This window comes from Mercurialis annua, linkage group LG2 (genome assembly GCF_937616625.2).
Source record: "Mercurialis annua linkage group LG2, ddMerAnnu1.2, whole genome shotgun sequence".
Classification (NCBI taxonomy): domain Eukaryota; kingdom Viridiplantae; phylum Streptophyta; class Magnoliopsida; order Malpighiales; family Euphorbiaceae; genus Mercurialis; species Mercurialis annua.
Window position 1 is genome coordinate 43,476,873 of NC_065571.1, and position 14,613 is coordinate 43,491,485.

Sequence of the window (14,613 nt, forward strand, 5' to 3'; positions counted from 1 at the left end):
CCATATATGCATAATTGATATAAAAATTCATTTTCAAAGTAAAATTATATGAATGTGATAAATTTTTAAAGTAAAACTAGCAAAATTCCACTGTCACATGTCAACTTTCAATTGCCACCTAAGTATTTTTGGCCGGAATAAAAAAAAAATCAATGATAAAAATAATAATTAGTAATTAAGGAATCAATTACACACGTAGTTCCTATCCTACAAAACATGCTACCAGTTCATCCTTAGAAGTTACTAAGTTAGAGTACAATTTTACACCTGTCCCATATATCATTAATGTCCTTCCACCTTCGCATTTTAATTCAATTCCCCAAACCCAATTCAATAGTAAAGTAAACACAGCAAGTCACCAATTGTTCAAATGTATATTCTTGATGTGGTTTTATTATTGTGCACCCAATCTGAGTTGGATTTGAAATAAAAATGGACCAGGATAAAAAATTAAATTCCAACTAAAAGCATCCGTTACAACCACCATTAGCCGCAATCAGAACCCTGCTCGGCTCTCGCCATTCAATCTACCACGTTGGAATCATTAAACCCTACTGATTTACAAACCTAAAGTCGACATTTGACAATTAAAAAAAAACGTTAGCAGGAAATTAGTAATCATTGCTGGCTCATGCTTTGCAGATCGACTTCCATGTCATAATTGCTTCTGAATATCACTTTCACAGAACTTCCATGATCCGTCATCTTGCCTTCTAAGAAGATAATGAATTCTATAGATGCTGCATTATCAGTCACAATTTTAAAGTAATAAAATGTCAGGAATCTGATAGAACATTACTAACCTCTAAATTTAATATCAAGTGTTTGCTGTGACAAAAAGGAATGATTGTATCTTTAAGGGACACATACAGAGATGTAAATTGTTGTTGTATTCTCATCCCAAACATACTAGCCATCTTGATTTAATATAATTTCTCAAGCATTTGACTATAAAACAAGGAACCACGTTTTCTACCACATCAGATAATAGAGGCTCTATGACGGTGTTTGCATTGAGGTCTAAGAAAGTGTTTCTAGAAAAAAAATCAAGTTTTTAGAGTTACAAAATCTGTTTTATTATTTAAAAGCAAGTAAATTGATGCTTTTTCAGACAACTGATTTGAAAAAAGCAGTTTAGACAAATAATATATATTTATCAATAATTTGTTAAGAAAATACCAAGTTATCCAACTTTCTAGGTATTTAAATAACATTCTTAAAAGGCTAGAAAACAAATCACAAAGCAACTAACTAGTGACGTAGAATTCAGCTGTGAGGGTTCTTTCCTCATAATAGGGTCTAAACTCCTGATGTCATAGTATTTATAATCAGATAATAACTTTCGCAAAAAAAAAATGCATTGTGGAACTCTGAGTCATTAGAAAACAATAATCAGCAGACAAACTGAACCCATGTCCTATAGAATATCCATCAGGTGAACCCATTTGTGCATCACCAGAAAAATCTGGCATGGCTTATCACTAGAATTGACATCATTGAATGAACACAAACTAAAAGCAAGACTTCTAAAATAAAAATAAAGCTGACGCACCTTTAAAATAACTGTGATTTATACAATATATATTTATATACTACTTTTTCAGAGATATGCAGAAAACTAACCAAAAATTTAGCTACTGTTAGTTCTCTTAACTTTATTTTTATCAGTAGCAGCAAACTTTTCACATATTAATTTACCAAGATTCATTAATTCAATAATATAAATGCACAAACTTAGCTTACCTATAATAGTTTGGATTCTTATTTTCAGATTCATCAACAAGTTCAGCAGCTTCCTCAAGGATAACTTCCATTTCTGCCATTTCCGCACCATAGCCATCTGATGAAATGTAAGCTTGCAAGACAGACAACTGCAGCAAAACAAATCTCCAATAACAAGGCTTGGCTTTTGCTGCATTAGCCAAAGCTTGCCACTGCAAAATCATAACCAGTCAAAGTTAATGATTTGATATCAACTTGAAATCTTGAACCTTAATAGTATAAATTTGTAGGAACTCAACATTTGTAGTCTGCTGATATATTCCTCCACCATGTGCTCAACAAAGTTGGGGATTAAGTATATAATGGAAAGAATTAGGACTTCTCTCATTCCAATAAAGCCACCTAATTTTTTTATGCAAATTCATGACATTGTTTATCTCCATATTTAAAGTTTTCATCTTCGCTTAAAATTCAAACAGTAGTTCGGACCACATGCATGCAGTATAACAGCTGAATAACATTAAACCACCTCTCATGCCCAACCTACCAATCTAGAATGTTTAAGCTCCAGAAAAAACAATTGCATGTTCACATCTAAATAGAATGCTCCTGAATTGGTAGCTTATTATTAGTACCATAAAAGTTGCTCCTTAGAGCCATTCACTAAACCACAACAAATCATGAGATAGACAACTCAAATGCCAAAATGATGTTACGACATTTTATATACTTCACCTGAGCAAGCATCGACTCATCAAGGACATCAGAGAGGCTATCTATATTGTGACTGGGCCCCAGAGCTAAAGCTTTGATTGCTTGCCATTGCTTAATAAGTGTTTCAGCTTCTTCGGCAGGCATCTGCTTCCTGGATACTGTTGCCATACAAGATGATAGATTAGCAGCAAGCCCAGCGGTCTTCAGTTTTCCCAAATCTGACTGTTTCTGAAACTGCTTTTTAACAATTTCCAACAGCTTCTTTATCCTGCCAGGGATGCTATTTTCCATTATGTAAGCAGACCCTACATTACTATTAAATGAGGGATCTGTTGTGCAGAAAAGGGAACTGTTATTCGTTTTAGTTCTACTAGAAGCCCATTCAGATGTCGTTCTTATTCTTCTTAAATTCATACCAGACAGCTTCAAGGTAAAAAACAAAATACAACCCAGCAGAGCAACAGATGCTATCTTCCCGACCACATCGGTACCGGCCAACCAACTCTCCCAATTTCTTCTATTATGTTCACCAAGATTTCTTTGCAATTGAACAGATGGTTCACTAACATGACCTCCCATGTTATTCATCCCTAATATCAGTGAACTTCGCAGATCGGTTGGAGACAACTGCTTAACAGCAGATCGAAAATGTTGAGTTGAGTTCATAATTGGAAGAGATTCTTCACAATCCATTTGTTTCAAAGAAATATCAGATACTGGCCTCTTATCTAAACCAGGAATAGTTGGTGAAGATGTTTTATTTTTCTTGCTTCCTAGAACTCTCTTTTCATCACTGAAAAACTTGACCTGTTAAAACATGTTTTTTAAGGTATAATTCATACCAAGAATGGTGGTAACTATTTGCTAATAATCCATATCCATATCTCACCATAGCTGGGGAGCAATCTCTAGTATCTGAAAAGACAGCAAGCACAGCATCCTTCAACCACGTTTCCTGGTATAGTTCAACAAGCAGTCTGACATGAGAAAGTGCCAAAATTCAAATAATCATTGAGCAGTTGATGGTTTAAGTCACCTGCAGTGCCTCATTTGAAGCATGTATCTAAAACTAGTTAAATTTCAATTTGTATCACAAAACTCCTTGTATTATGATTGATAGTAAAATCCTTTCTCTAAGCAGTCTTACATGAGAAAGTGCCAAAATTCAAATAAGCATTACGCAATTGATGGGTTAAGTCATCTGCAGTGCCTCATTTGAAGCATGTATCTAACACTAGTTAAATTTCAAGTTGTATCACAAAAGTCCTTGTAGTATGATTGACACTAAAATCCTTTGTCTAATTCCAAAAAATAAATCATGACATATAAGGTATCATAGATTATTACAGATTTAATAGGTTTAAAAGTTTTAAAAAACTAGTGTCGCTTTACGTGTTTCACACGTGACTCGTAGTGTGACTCGTCAAATTATGATAATTATATTTATTGTATTAGTTAATACTCTAATTCTAATAGATATTTTATAATTTATTAATTAATAATTATATTTTGTAAAATATTAAATAAAAGAAAAACAACATAAAAAATCATGTTTATGCATGCATGAGACTTTAATTTGTATTCAAATAGTAAATCTGGAGAATAATGCATGAGACTTTAATTTGCTCTCAAATAACAAAACTGGAGAATAATGCATGAGACTTTAATTTGTACTCAAATAGTAGTAAATATGGAGAATCAAAAATATATATTTATATTAAACACTTCGTAAAATAGTAGTAAATATGGAGAATCAAAAAACTAAATTATTATGAAGGATATTACCGTAAATTTTCCTGTCCCCCCCCCCCACCCACACTCTGTACTTTTATAAATAGTATAGATATAGATTTATAGCAGCATATCACAATACATTTAAGTAGAATTCTACTGGGTGTAAAATTTTACTCCTGACATAAAGAAATCTATTCTGAATTACCGATAGTACTAACGCCGCCGTGTCCAAAAATCTACTCATGAATAAGCTACTGGATTTATTACATTACAGGAAACAATCTACTGATGATGGAGGCTTAAGTGTTAGCAACTAGCTAGACAATTTTGGTGATTAAATTCTAGTATTCAAGATGAGGAATATAGGGGTCTACACTCTAGATATTAATGACTTTATATCTACAGCTTAATTCATGGAATTAGCAAGTGAGCAAAGTCATATATAATATAATCTGTTTGACATCCAAACCTTGAGATACATGGTAGTGAAGCCCAAAACTACCCAGGTCTCTTGCAAATTTGATTTTAACATAAAAGTGTGATGTTACAGAGTACTATCTGTATCACTACAAGATATATCCAATTGAAGGAATAAGGACTTGATCACACATCCTAAGTCTTTTAAAATTAGATCCCCACCTAAAGTTGTTTCAACTTCGTATGATCAGAATACAATATATAAAAAAGGCATACCAATGATGGTCTTACGTGAGAATCGTCGTTTATCTCCTTCCGTGAAAGTAAACTCCGTGAAGCATGATTTCCATTCAACTGCAGCTGATAAAGCTTTTCAACAGCCTGGGCCTCATTACCCTTGAAATGAAAATTTAATTCTTATTCAGTTTTACATCTGAAAAAAAAACTAGAGCAAACAAGAAAATGGAATAGAAAAGGATATACACTGTAGGCAAGTAGAAATGGAGTTATACAATACTACAACAATTACAGGAGACCGAAATGAAAGTTACCTCTCCAAGAAGAAACATGCAGAATGCTTCCTCAAATTTTAGATCCATACCTTCTGATGTCATCAAACATTCACATATAACCTTTGCTTTGTTGATCTATAGAATTGACAATAACGTCCGCATGAGCAAGGTCAAAGAAAAAAACTGATTGACCTACATTTATCATATATAAAACCAAAACAAAAGGAGTAGAATCTTCAATATATACCAACTCTTTTTGCCTGCTTGAAAAGCCAACAGCTATATGAGCTATTAGTGCCACATAAAAACAGTTGAAATCAATAACAATCCTTTGGTTTTGTGATTCAAGTGATTTCTTATTCTTCCTCATGAGAGCTAAATCATCCCAAGGAATAAGATCAACTATTTCTGAAGCCATGAGCCTATTCAGTGCTTGGATCAAAAAGCATGGCCAATCCTGAACTCTGCACGAGCTTTCTACATCAAGGCCCTGCCTAAGCAACTCACGCAAGGCTGCAAATGAACCTCGCCTCCGTTCAGCATTTTCAGGAGAATGAGGCATCCCTAATAATTCCAATGTGCAAGCAGGTGCCAGCTCTTCCAGAGATTCTTCTATCTGAAAATGAAGAGGAACTCTATAACATAAGATAGGCAATAGATGAAACAAAAAACAGAAGAATCACAGTGAATAGAAATAAATTTGAGGCATGAGTTTTGTACATTCCACCTGGATGTAAATAGTTACCTAAAACTAAAAATGCATTTGTAAACTTGTCTGTGTACTTTAGAAACCCTAGAATAGTACTTCCTCCATAAATAAGAACATGAGCAAACTTGACAAATTTGAACTTGCATCATCAGATGGCACAAGCAACTTAAGTATGAATAGTAAATCAAATATGCTATAGGTCCTCAGACAGTAGGAATACGTGACTACAAAGCTAATATTACCTGAGATAGCAATGCCATCTTCCCAAGAGAGTTTTTACTCCTAAGCAGATATTGAGCCCGAGCAAGAGCTTCAAATCCATGAGAAACTTTATTCTTCTCAAAACCAATCTTTGCAATTGCACACTTCAAGAAAGCACCTATGATAAGAGGAGGAGGAATAACAAAGCTGCTGCTACAATCTGCTTCTTTTTTTTAAACCTTTTAGCTAATTTGTCTTACCTCTGCTAGGGCCATAGATAGAAGTATATCATGAGCAAATGGCTTAGAATCGGGATGATGAAGAGCTTCTGTTCCAATATTCAACACTAGCTTGTCTTCGCCAGCCTGAATTGGAGAAATACACAGTTCACTATGTTTAATGTTTGAAAACGGAGTCCATAAACAGATATGATGCTTCATATCATCATAAAGAAACTCCTCTAAATACCAAAAGTGAAAAACATTACGTAACAGAATGATGATAAAGTGATGCCAGAATTGAAATTTTCTCCTTGTTTAAAAAATGTTCATTTACATAAATGGAATTGAATCAACTTCTTGCAAAACAATATCATTTCTCATAAGATTTTTCTTTTCTAACATGCATTTTTTCCTTATCTGAGTAAAGTTAAAAGAACTAAATTGTAACAATATGACTAGCACAAACATGATATTTGACAAAATTATCAAATTGTATAAAGCTATAGCATTTTTCGGCATTCTTTTGAAGTAATAATAAAACAATCCTTCCTGATTCACAAAGGAGTAGGAAAACAAAGCTACACACCTCTTGAAGTAAGCAAAGAGCAGCAGGCAACCAAGGCCAAGGAATTCGAAGAGAAGATTTTGGAGGAATTTTGTCTCTCACATTCCCAGCATATTCAGGTTCGAAAAGAAGTTTATCTCTCACATCCATTAGAAGGTTCTACAAAAGCACAACAAACATATCATTCATTAAACAGAAAAAAAATCCAAATCATAACAGAAAAAAATCTCCCAAACAAATATCACCTGACGAGAAACAACAGCATCCATAGTATAACCTTCGTCAACTTCACAACTTTTCAATTGCATAACTGACTTCACAATTTCATCTTTTTCCGCTTCATTACCAACTCTAATAATCTAATTACACATTTAAACAAAATACAAATATTCAACATATATAAATCAAAAAATAAATTAGTTGTAATTCAGTCCGTCATTACTACCTGATAACAAGTGACGGGGATTTCGACGGTAGAGGTGGCGTTGGGAGTGCGATTCCGAGATGAGACGCTGTCATTGTTGTTGTTGACAATGGTGGTGGGAGTACCGACGGATCGAGCGACGGTAACATTATTATTATGATTCAATCTGTTTACGAATACCCTAGAAATTGAAACGTAAAGTGAAAGAGAATCGGAGATTTTTGTAGTGCAAAATTTGTGATTTGGAGAAGAAGGAAGGAGAGTGAGTATCGGGGTTTTCAATGCCATTATTCTTCACCTTTCAACTGATATTTCAATCTCCATTACTAAATCATCAAATCATAAACTGCAGATTTTTAGATGCGCTTTTTGATGTTTTTCTTTTCCTTTTTTTTACTTTTATTTGGGCTACTTAACACTGTCCCGCTGCGCTTAACCGTTGCTCTTTTGTTTAGAAATTATGTCGGCAGAATTCATCACTTCTTTGAGTGGAAAGAGTAAATCACGTTATAATATTCATTACAATTTGAAAATCATTTTTATATTTTAACAAAAACAAATCTTCAAACTATCATCAACTCGAATACGAAATAGTTATATTTGTGAAAAATTTAAGATAGTTCGAAATCCGCTCGTGATAATTTAAAACGGAACGAATGTATTGCAGTAATACTAATACACACCCCACTTGATTCACAGATCACCTCACAAAAATAACAGACAAATTTAAATATGGCTTCGACAATTCAAAAAATAACTAACTGATGGTTCTCCGAATGATGAGATTTTCTCTTGATGACCTGAGATCACGAACACATGTCAGAATGAGTGGGACGTGTTTTGTCCGACCACAATGCCTAAGTCAAATATTTCGTATGTTGAAGATAAATGAACTAGTCTAAAGAGACTGAATTAGCGTTTACCTTGATCTCCAACCTCTATTTATAGGGTTCTTGTCGAAATTATTGATTTGTTGTCATCTTTCTGTGGTTGTGTTTCATTCGGACTTTATTAAAAAGATAAAGATTAGATCAATCCCTATTCTTTTGGATTTTGAAGAGTATTTCAGTTATAGACTTTGTCCTGCTATTCTGTTTCTACTGACTGGTTTCTACCGTCCGGTGTCCGTGTACTAATGTCCACTATCTTCTGTATGTTTTGACTTTCTGTCCCGCTGCGCTTAATCGTTGCTCTTTTGTTTAGAATTGTTGTAAGTTTTGTTTTTAAAGAGTTATTTCAAAAGGCAAAAGTCCCACATTGGAAGTTTAAAAGACTATACATGAGTTTATAAGTGAAAACCCTTTATGGGCTTATAAGTGTGTTGGAGGGAAGGGAATGGGCTCGCCCCCCCCCCCCCCCCCCCCCCCCCCTCTTCGGAGTTGGACTTGGGTGTGGGTGGATGTTGCAAATCAAGTGGACTTAGTCCAAGGCTTGATTAAATTTTTTTGTTACCCGAAATTAATTATTTTTAATTTTATGATTTAAGCCTTATATGAGAAGGCTATATTTTGACTAAGTAAAAAACAGTTTTGGTTAATGCCTAAAAAATCGGAACAAAATTGGACTGAGCAATTAAACACGTTTAATTAACTTCTAATTAGCTTTAACCTCCATTATCTCCACTCTCGGATTTTTAGCAACCAAAAATATTTTTCTATCTGTTATTTTAAATTTAAACTTGCTGGATTAGGGTTGATCAATTTGGATCATATATTAACCACTGCTTCTCCTGCGCCTACAATTTACGTAGAAGAGCTGTTGTATCCTGGAGTATACTTCGATATACTTTTAGGGCAGTGACATCACGCCTCGAGCTTAAATACACTCTGTTCATTCTAAATATTGTACAACAATCTAAAAATATATTGCTATGTCTACTGGTACGATGAATACGGGTGTTACATCTACTGACAAGAACGACGCTCCACCTACGGTTGCCGTTCCAACTGGTGTCGTTCCGCCGACCTTAATGGCTGCCGTTCCATACGCCAAACCTTTTCCAGACATCTCAAAGATACAAGTCTTTGACGGTGAAAACTTTCGGCGATGGCAGGAGCGGATCTTCACTGTTCTCGACATGCATGGTGTTGCCTCTGCATTAACCGAGGCAAAACCACTCCCTACTGCTGTCAAGGAGTCCGAAACATGGCTTTATGCCAATAAGGTTTGTCGACACACAATAATCAGTACATTATCTAATGAACTTTTTGACGTTTATTGTGCGTACAAGGAAGCAAAACAGATATGGGAGTCCATGATCAGCAAGTACACGGCTGAGGATGCTGGCAAACAGAAGTTTGTAATTGGCAACTTTTACAAATGGACGATGGCCGAGGATAAGGATATGATTTCGCAGATTAATGAATACCACAAACTGCTGGAGGATCTTAAAGGAGAATCGATTGCACTCCCTGAGGAATTCGTTGCTGGAATTCTGATTGAGAAACTGCCTCAATCGTGGAATGACTATAAGCAGAATCTGAAACATAAGCATAAACAGCTTACTTTGCAGGAACTGATCACTCACATCATCATTGAGGAGACGAACCGAAAGGAGATCAAAGCTGCCCGAAATAAGGCACTAACAGCAAGGGCAAACATGGTGCAAAGCAAGGGGAACTTCAAGAGGTATGATCAAAAACCCCCTGTAGTTGTGAATTCTGATTACATGCCCAAGGTTGCTAACTCCACTGCTTTTAAGAAAAAGAGTACCTGTTTTGTGTGTGGAAAGCCAGGTCACTTTGCAGCTCAATGCAGAAAAAGAATGAGAAATGGCAATCCTCCTAAGCCAAATGCGAATTTGGTTGAAGGAGATGACATAGTTGCTGCAGTCATTTCTGAAGTGAATCTGGTGGCTGATGCGAGAAACTGGGTGGTAGACTCTGGTGCTACCAGGCATATCTGTGCAAGCAGAGATGCTTTTTCCTCCTACAAACCAGTAGGGGATGGAGAAGAACATGTGTTCCTTGGTGATTCCCGAACAGCCCCTGTTCTTGGAAAAGGAAAGGTTCTTCTCAAGCTCACATCAGGGAAGACATTGGCTCTGAATGGAGTACTTCATGTACCAAATATTAGGGCTAATTTGTTGTCTGTTGCACTAATGGGTAAGGGTGGAGTTAAAGTGTCATTTGAGTCTGACCAGATTGTAATGACAAAAAATAATGTCTTTGTGGGAAGGGGTTATTGTAATCAGGGTTTATTTGTTTTGAATGTTGCTGAAATAATAAAAGAGACTGCATCTCCTTCTGCTTATATTATTGACTCTATTGATTTATGGCATGCTAGATTAGGACATGTGAATGCTAGCTATATAAAGAAAATGCAATCAATTGGAATAATTTCTGGCATTAATAAAACGAATTTGGATAAATGTCAAATATGTGCTGAAGCTAAATCAACAAAGAAAACCTGTCATTCCATTGTTAGAGAATCTGAACTACTTAGTTTAATTCACACTGATTTAGGAGACCTAAAACAGACCATGACTAGAGGTGGTAAAAAATATTATGTGACCTTTATAGATGACTGTTCTAGGTATGCTAGGGTTTATTTGCTAAGAAATAAAGATGAAGCATTTGATATGTTTTTAATTTATAAGGCTGAAGTTGAAAACCAACTTAATAAAAAGATAAAAAGAATTAGATCAGATAGAGGAGGAGAATACATAGCATTTAATGACTACTGTGAAAAAGAAGGAATAATACATGAAGTAACCCCTCCATATTCCCCTGAATCTAATGGTGTAGCAGAAAGAAAAAATAGAACCCTAAAAGAAATGATGAATGCACTATTAGTTAGTTCTTCTGCTAGTGACAACTTGTGGGGTGAAGCAATATTAACTGCCTGTCATTTACAGAATAGAATACCCTATAAGAAAACTGGTAAAACACCTTATGAACTGTGGAAAGGTTATAGACCTAACCTGAAATATTTAAAAGTGTGGGGGTGTTTAGCTAAAGTAATGTTGCCTGACCCTAAGAAAAGAAAAATAGGTTCTAAGACCTCTGATTGTATGTTTATTGGGTATGCTGAACATAGTGCTGCATATAGGTTCCTTGTTTTGAAAAGTGATGTACTTGATTGCAACACTATAGTTGAAACTAAAAATGCTGAGTTTTTTGAGAATGTGTATCCACTAAAGACTGAGTCAATTTCTCAGATGCCCACTGTTAATGAAAATGAAACTGAAAATATAACAGTGAACTCTACTGAGGAGTTGAGACGGAGCAAAAGACAAAGAATTGAAAATTCTTTTGGAAATGACTTTTATACTTATTTGGTTGATAATGAACCTCAAACTTTTAATGAAGCTGTTTTCTCTTCTGAATCTGTTCTCTGGAAAGAAGCTATTAAAACTGAAATTGATTCAATTAATCAAAATAATACTTGGGTTTTAGTTGATTTGCCTCCTGGCGCAAAACCCATTGGCTGTAAATGGATTTTTAAAAGAAAAATGAATCCTGATGGTTCAATTGAAAAATATAAAGCTAGATTGGTTGCGAAAGGCTTTTCTCAAAAACCAAACATTGATTATTTTGACACTTTTGCCCCTGTAACTAGAATTGCTTCAATTAGAGTTTTAATTGCCTTAGCTTCAATTCATAAACTTTTTATTCATCAAATGGATGTTAAAACTGCGTTTTTAAATGGCGAGTTAGAAGAAGAAATTTATATGACTCAACCCGAGGGTTGTGTTGTTTCAAAACAAAAGAACAAAGTTTGTAAACTTTTGAAATCATTATATGGTTTGAAACAAGCTCCTAAACAATGGCATGAGAAATTTGACCAAGTTGTGATTAGTGATGGATTTTCCTCTATTGATGTCGATAAATGTGTTTATACTAAAGTGACTGAAAGTGAGTCTGTCATCATTTGTTTATATGTGGATGATATGCTTATCTTTGGTACATGCCTTGGTATAATACATGAGACAAAGTCTTTTCTTGCTTCTCAATTTGATATGAAAGATATGGGTGAAGCAAATGTAATTTTGGGTGTTAAAATCATAAGGAATGGTGATAGTATTATGCTGTCACAAGGACATTATGTTGAGAAACTTCTTAAGAAGTTTGGACATTTTGATGTCACACCTGTGAGTACTCCTTATGATGCTAACACTCAATTGATGAAGAATAGAGGAGATCTTGTGGCTCAAACTGAGTATGCTCAGGTTATTGGGAGTCTGATGCATCTGATGAATTTCTCTCGACCTGACATAGCTTATGTTGTGTGTAGATTGAGTAGATATACTCATAATCCCAACCGTGATCATTGGAATGGCATTGTCAGACTAATGAAATATTTGAGAGGAACCATGAATTATGGTATCCTATACAGTGGATTTCCCGCTGTACTAGAAGGGTATAGTGATGCTAACTGGATCTCTGATTCAGATGAGACAAAATCCACTAGTGGTTATGTGTTTACACTTGGAGGAGGTGCGATTGCTTGGAGATCATCTAAGCAAACGTTAATTGCCAAATCTACTATGGAGTCCGAATTTATAGCTCTGGAATTAGCTGGCAATAAGGCTGAGTGGTTGAAAAACTTCTTAGTCAGTATTCCTTTGGGAATAAAACCAACTCCTTCAGTGTCTATGCATTGTGATTGCCAAGCGGCAATAGCCATTGCTAAGAATAAGGCTTACAATGGAAAGAATAGACATTTACGTCTAAGACATGATGTGGTAAAGCAATTGCAAAAGGATGGAATTATGTCCATTGATTATGTGAAGTCAGAGCTGAATTTGGCCGATCCTCTGACTAAACCTTTGGGAAGGAAAATGATCCTTGAAACATCGAGGGGAATGGGACTTGTGCCAATTTGAGTATTAACCGTGATGGTAACCCGACCTCTGTGATTGGAGATCCCATGAATTTGGTTCATACGGGTAATAACAAGTCATGTGTTAGTCCTGCTAGTACTAAATTTTGATTTAGTTCATTCCTATGGTGTGTGTTGTACTAGAAGCAACTATTGTGAGGTTGAGTTTGTAATTCTTAATGATTTCATAGTCCTTACGGATAGTTTATATTTAGTTGCTATATAAACTTGATGAAATCACCTATATGAGTGTGGAGTGGGGCCGCTCCTATATGACTCGTGGCTAAGTCGTTAGAGCACTCATGAATAAACAGGTACGCGCACGGCCTAAATGCGCACAACCGCGTTGAGTAGCAGTTTGTGAAAGTATAATGTGATTGTTGAGAACTATAACTTGCAAATGGAATTCTTGGTTCATAGAAGTTTAAAACTTCACCAGGCTTACCGTGAGTTATAACTCTACTTTTCAGGTTTTGGTTCATAGTCCAAAAGACACCGAAACTGATGCATTTATATAAAGAATCTAGTCCAGCAAGCGTTTTGAAATAAGTGGGGGATTGTTGTAAGTTTTGTTTTTAAAGAGTTATTTCAAAAGGCAAAAGTCCCACATTGAAAGTTTAAAAGACTATACATGAGTTTATAAGTGAAAACCCTTTATGGGCTTATAAGTGTGTTGGAGGGAAGGGAATGGGCTCGCCCCCCCCCCCCCCCCCCCCCTCTTCGGAGTTGGACTTGGGTGTGGGTGGATGTTGCAAATCAAGTGGACTTAGTCCAAGGCTTGATTAAATTTTTTTGTTACCCGAAATTAATTATTTTTAATTTTATGATTTAAGCCTTATATGAGAAGGCTATATTTTGACTAAGTAAAAAACAGTTTTGGTTAATGCCTAAAAAATCGGAACAAAATTGGACTGAGCAATTAAACACGTTTAATTAACTTCTAATTAGCTTTAACCTCCATTATCTCCACTCTCGGATTTTTAGCAACCAAAAATATTTTTCTATCTGTTATTTTAAATTTAAACTTGCTGGATTAGGGTTGATCAATTTGGATCATATATTAACCACTTCTTCTCCTGCGCCTACAATTTACGTAGAAGAGCTGTTGTATCCTGGAGTATACTTCGATATACTTTTAAGGCAGTGACATCACGCCTCGAGCTTAAATACACTCTGTTCATTCTAAATATTGTACAACAATTACGCCGCCAGAATTCATCACATCTTCGAGTGGAATAAATCACATTATAACAATATAATATTATTCATTATAATTTCAAAATAATTATTGTATTTTAACAAAACAAATTTTCAAACTATCATCAACTCGAATACGAAATAATTATATTTGTGAGAGAACTAAACCAAAAATATCAAAATTCATAGAGTAATAGAAAAAACTTCAAATTTACTTCCAAAACAATTATGAAATTTGAATAGTCTATCTCATGAATCTTCAAAAACTTTGAATCAAAATCGTATTGAAGGGGTGTTCTGACTCTGCCATCATCATGATCTTTGTGTATAAAGGAATTGTGGTTTGCTTTTCGTAAAGAATTACTTTGCAAGTA

General features: G+C 35.1%; 1 protein-coding gene across 1 annotated transcript; it reads right to left on the reverse strand.

Annotated features, from left to right (window-relative positions):
• Positions 1-443: 443 nt before the first annotated feature.
• Positions 444-7,726, reverse strand: LOC126668987 (plastid division protein CDP1, chloroplastic). Its single transcript, XM_050362259.2, has 12 exons — positions 7,241-7,726; positions 7,041-7,154; positions 6,817-6,954; positions 6,270-6,374; positions 6,051-6,173; positions 5,347-5,715; positions 5,139-5,234; positions 4,864-4,983; positions 3,326-3,391; positions 2,458-3,243; positions 1,744-1,934; positions 444-740 (listed from the first exon to the last, which is right to left on the reverse strand). Exons 1-12 carry the CDS (start codon positions 7,505-7,507, stop codon positions 656-658), a joined length of 2,460 nt encoding a protein of 819 aa, XP_050218216.1. The 5' UTR covers positions 7,508-7,726; the 3' UTR covers positions 444-655.
• Positions 7,727-14,613: the final 6,887 nt, after the last annotated feature.

Bases quoted from the DNA above. Each gene is read 5' to 3' on its own strand.
- LOC126668987 (XM_050362259.2), bottom strand. From the start codon at position 7,507: ATGGCATTGAAAACCCCGATACTCACTCTCCTTCCTTCTTCTCCAAAT. The intron at 5,716-6,050 runs GTAATATTAGCT...CTTCATTTTCAG, and splicing joins AGATGGCATTGCTATCTCAG to ATAGAAGAATCTCTGGAAGA. The intron at 3,392-4,863 runs GTATGCCTTTTT...GAACTATACCAG, and splicing joins CTCACGTAAGACCATCATTG to GAAACGTGGTTGAAGGATGC.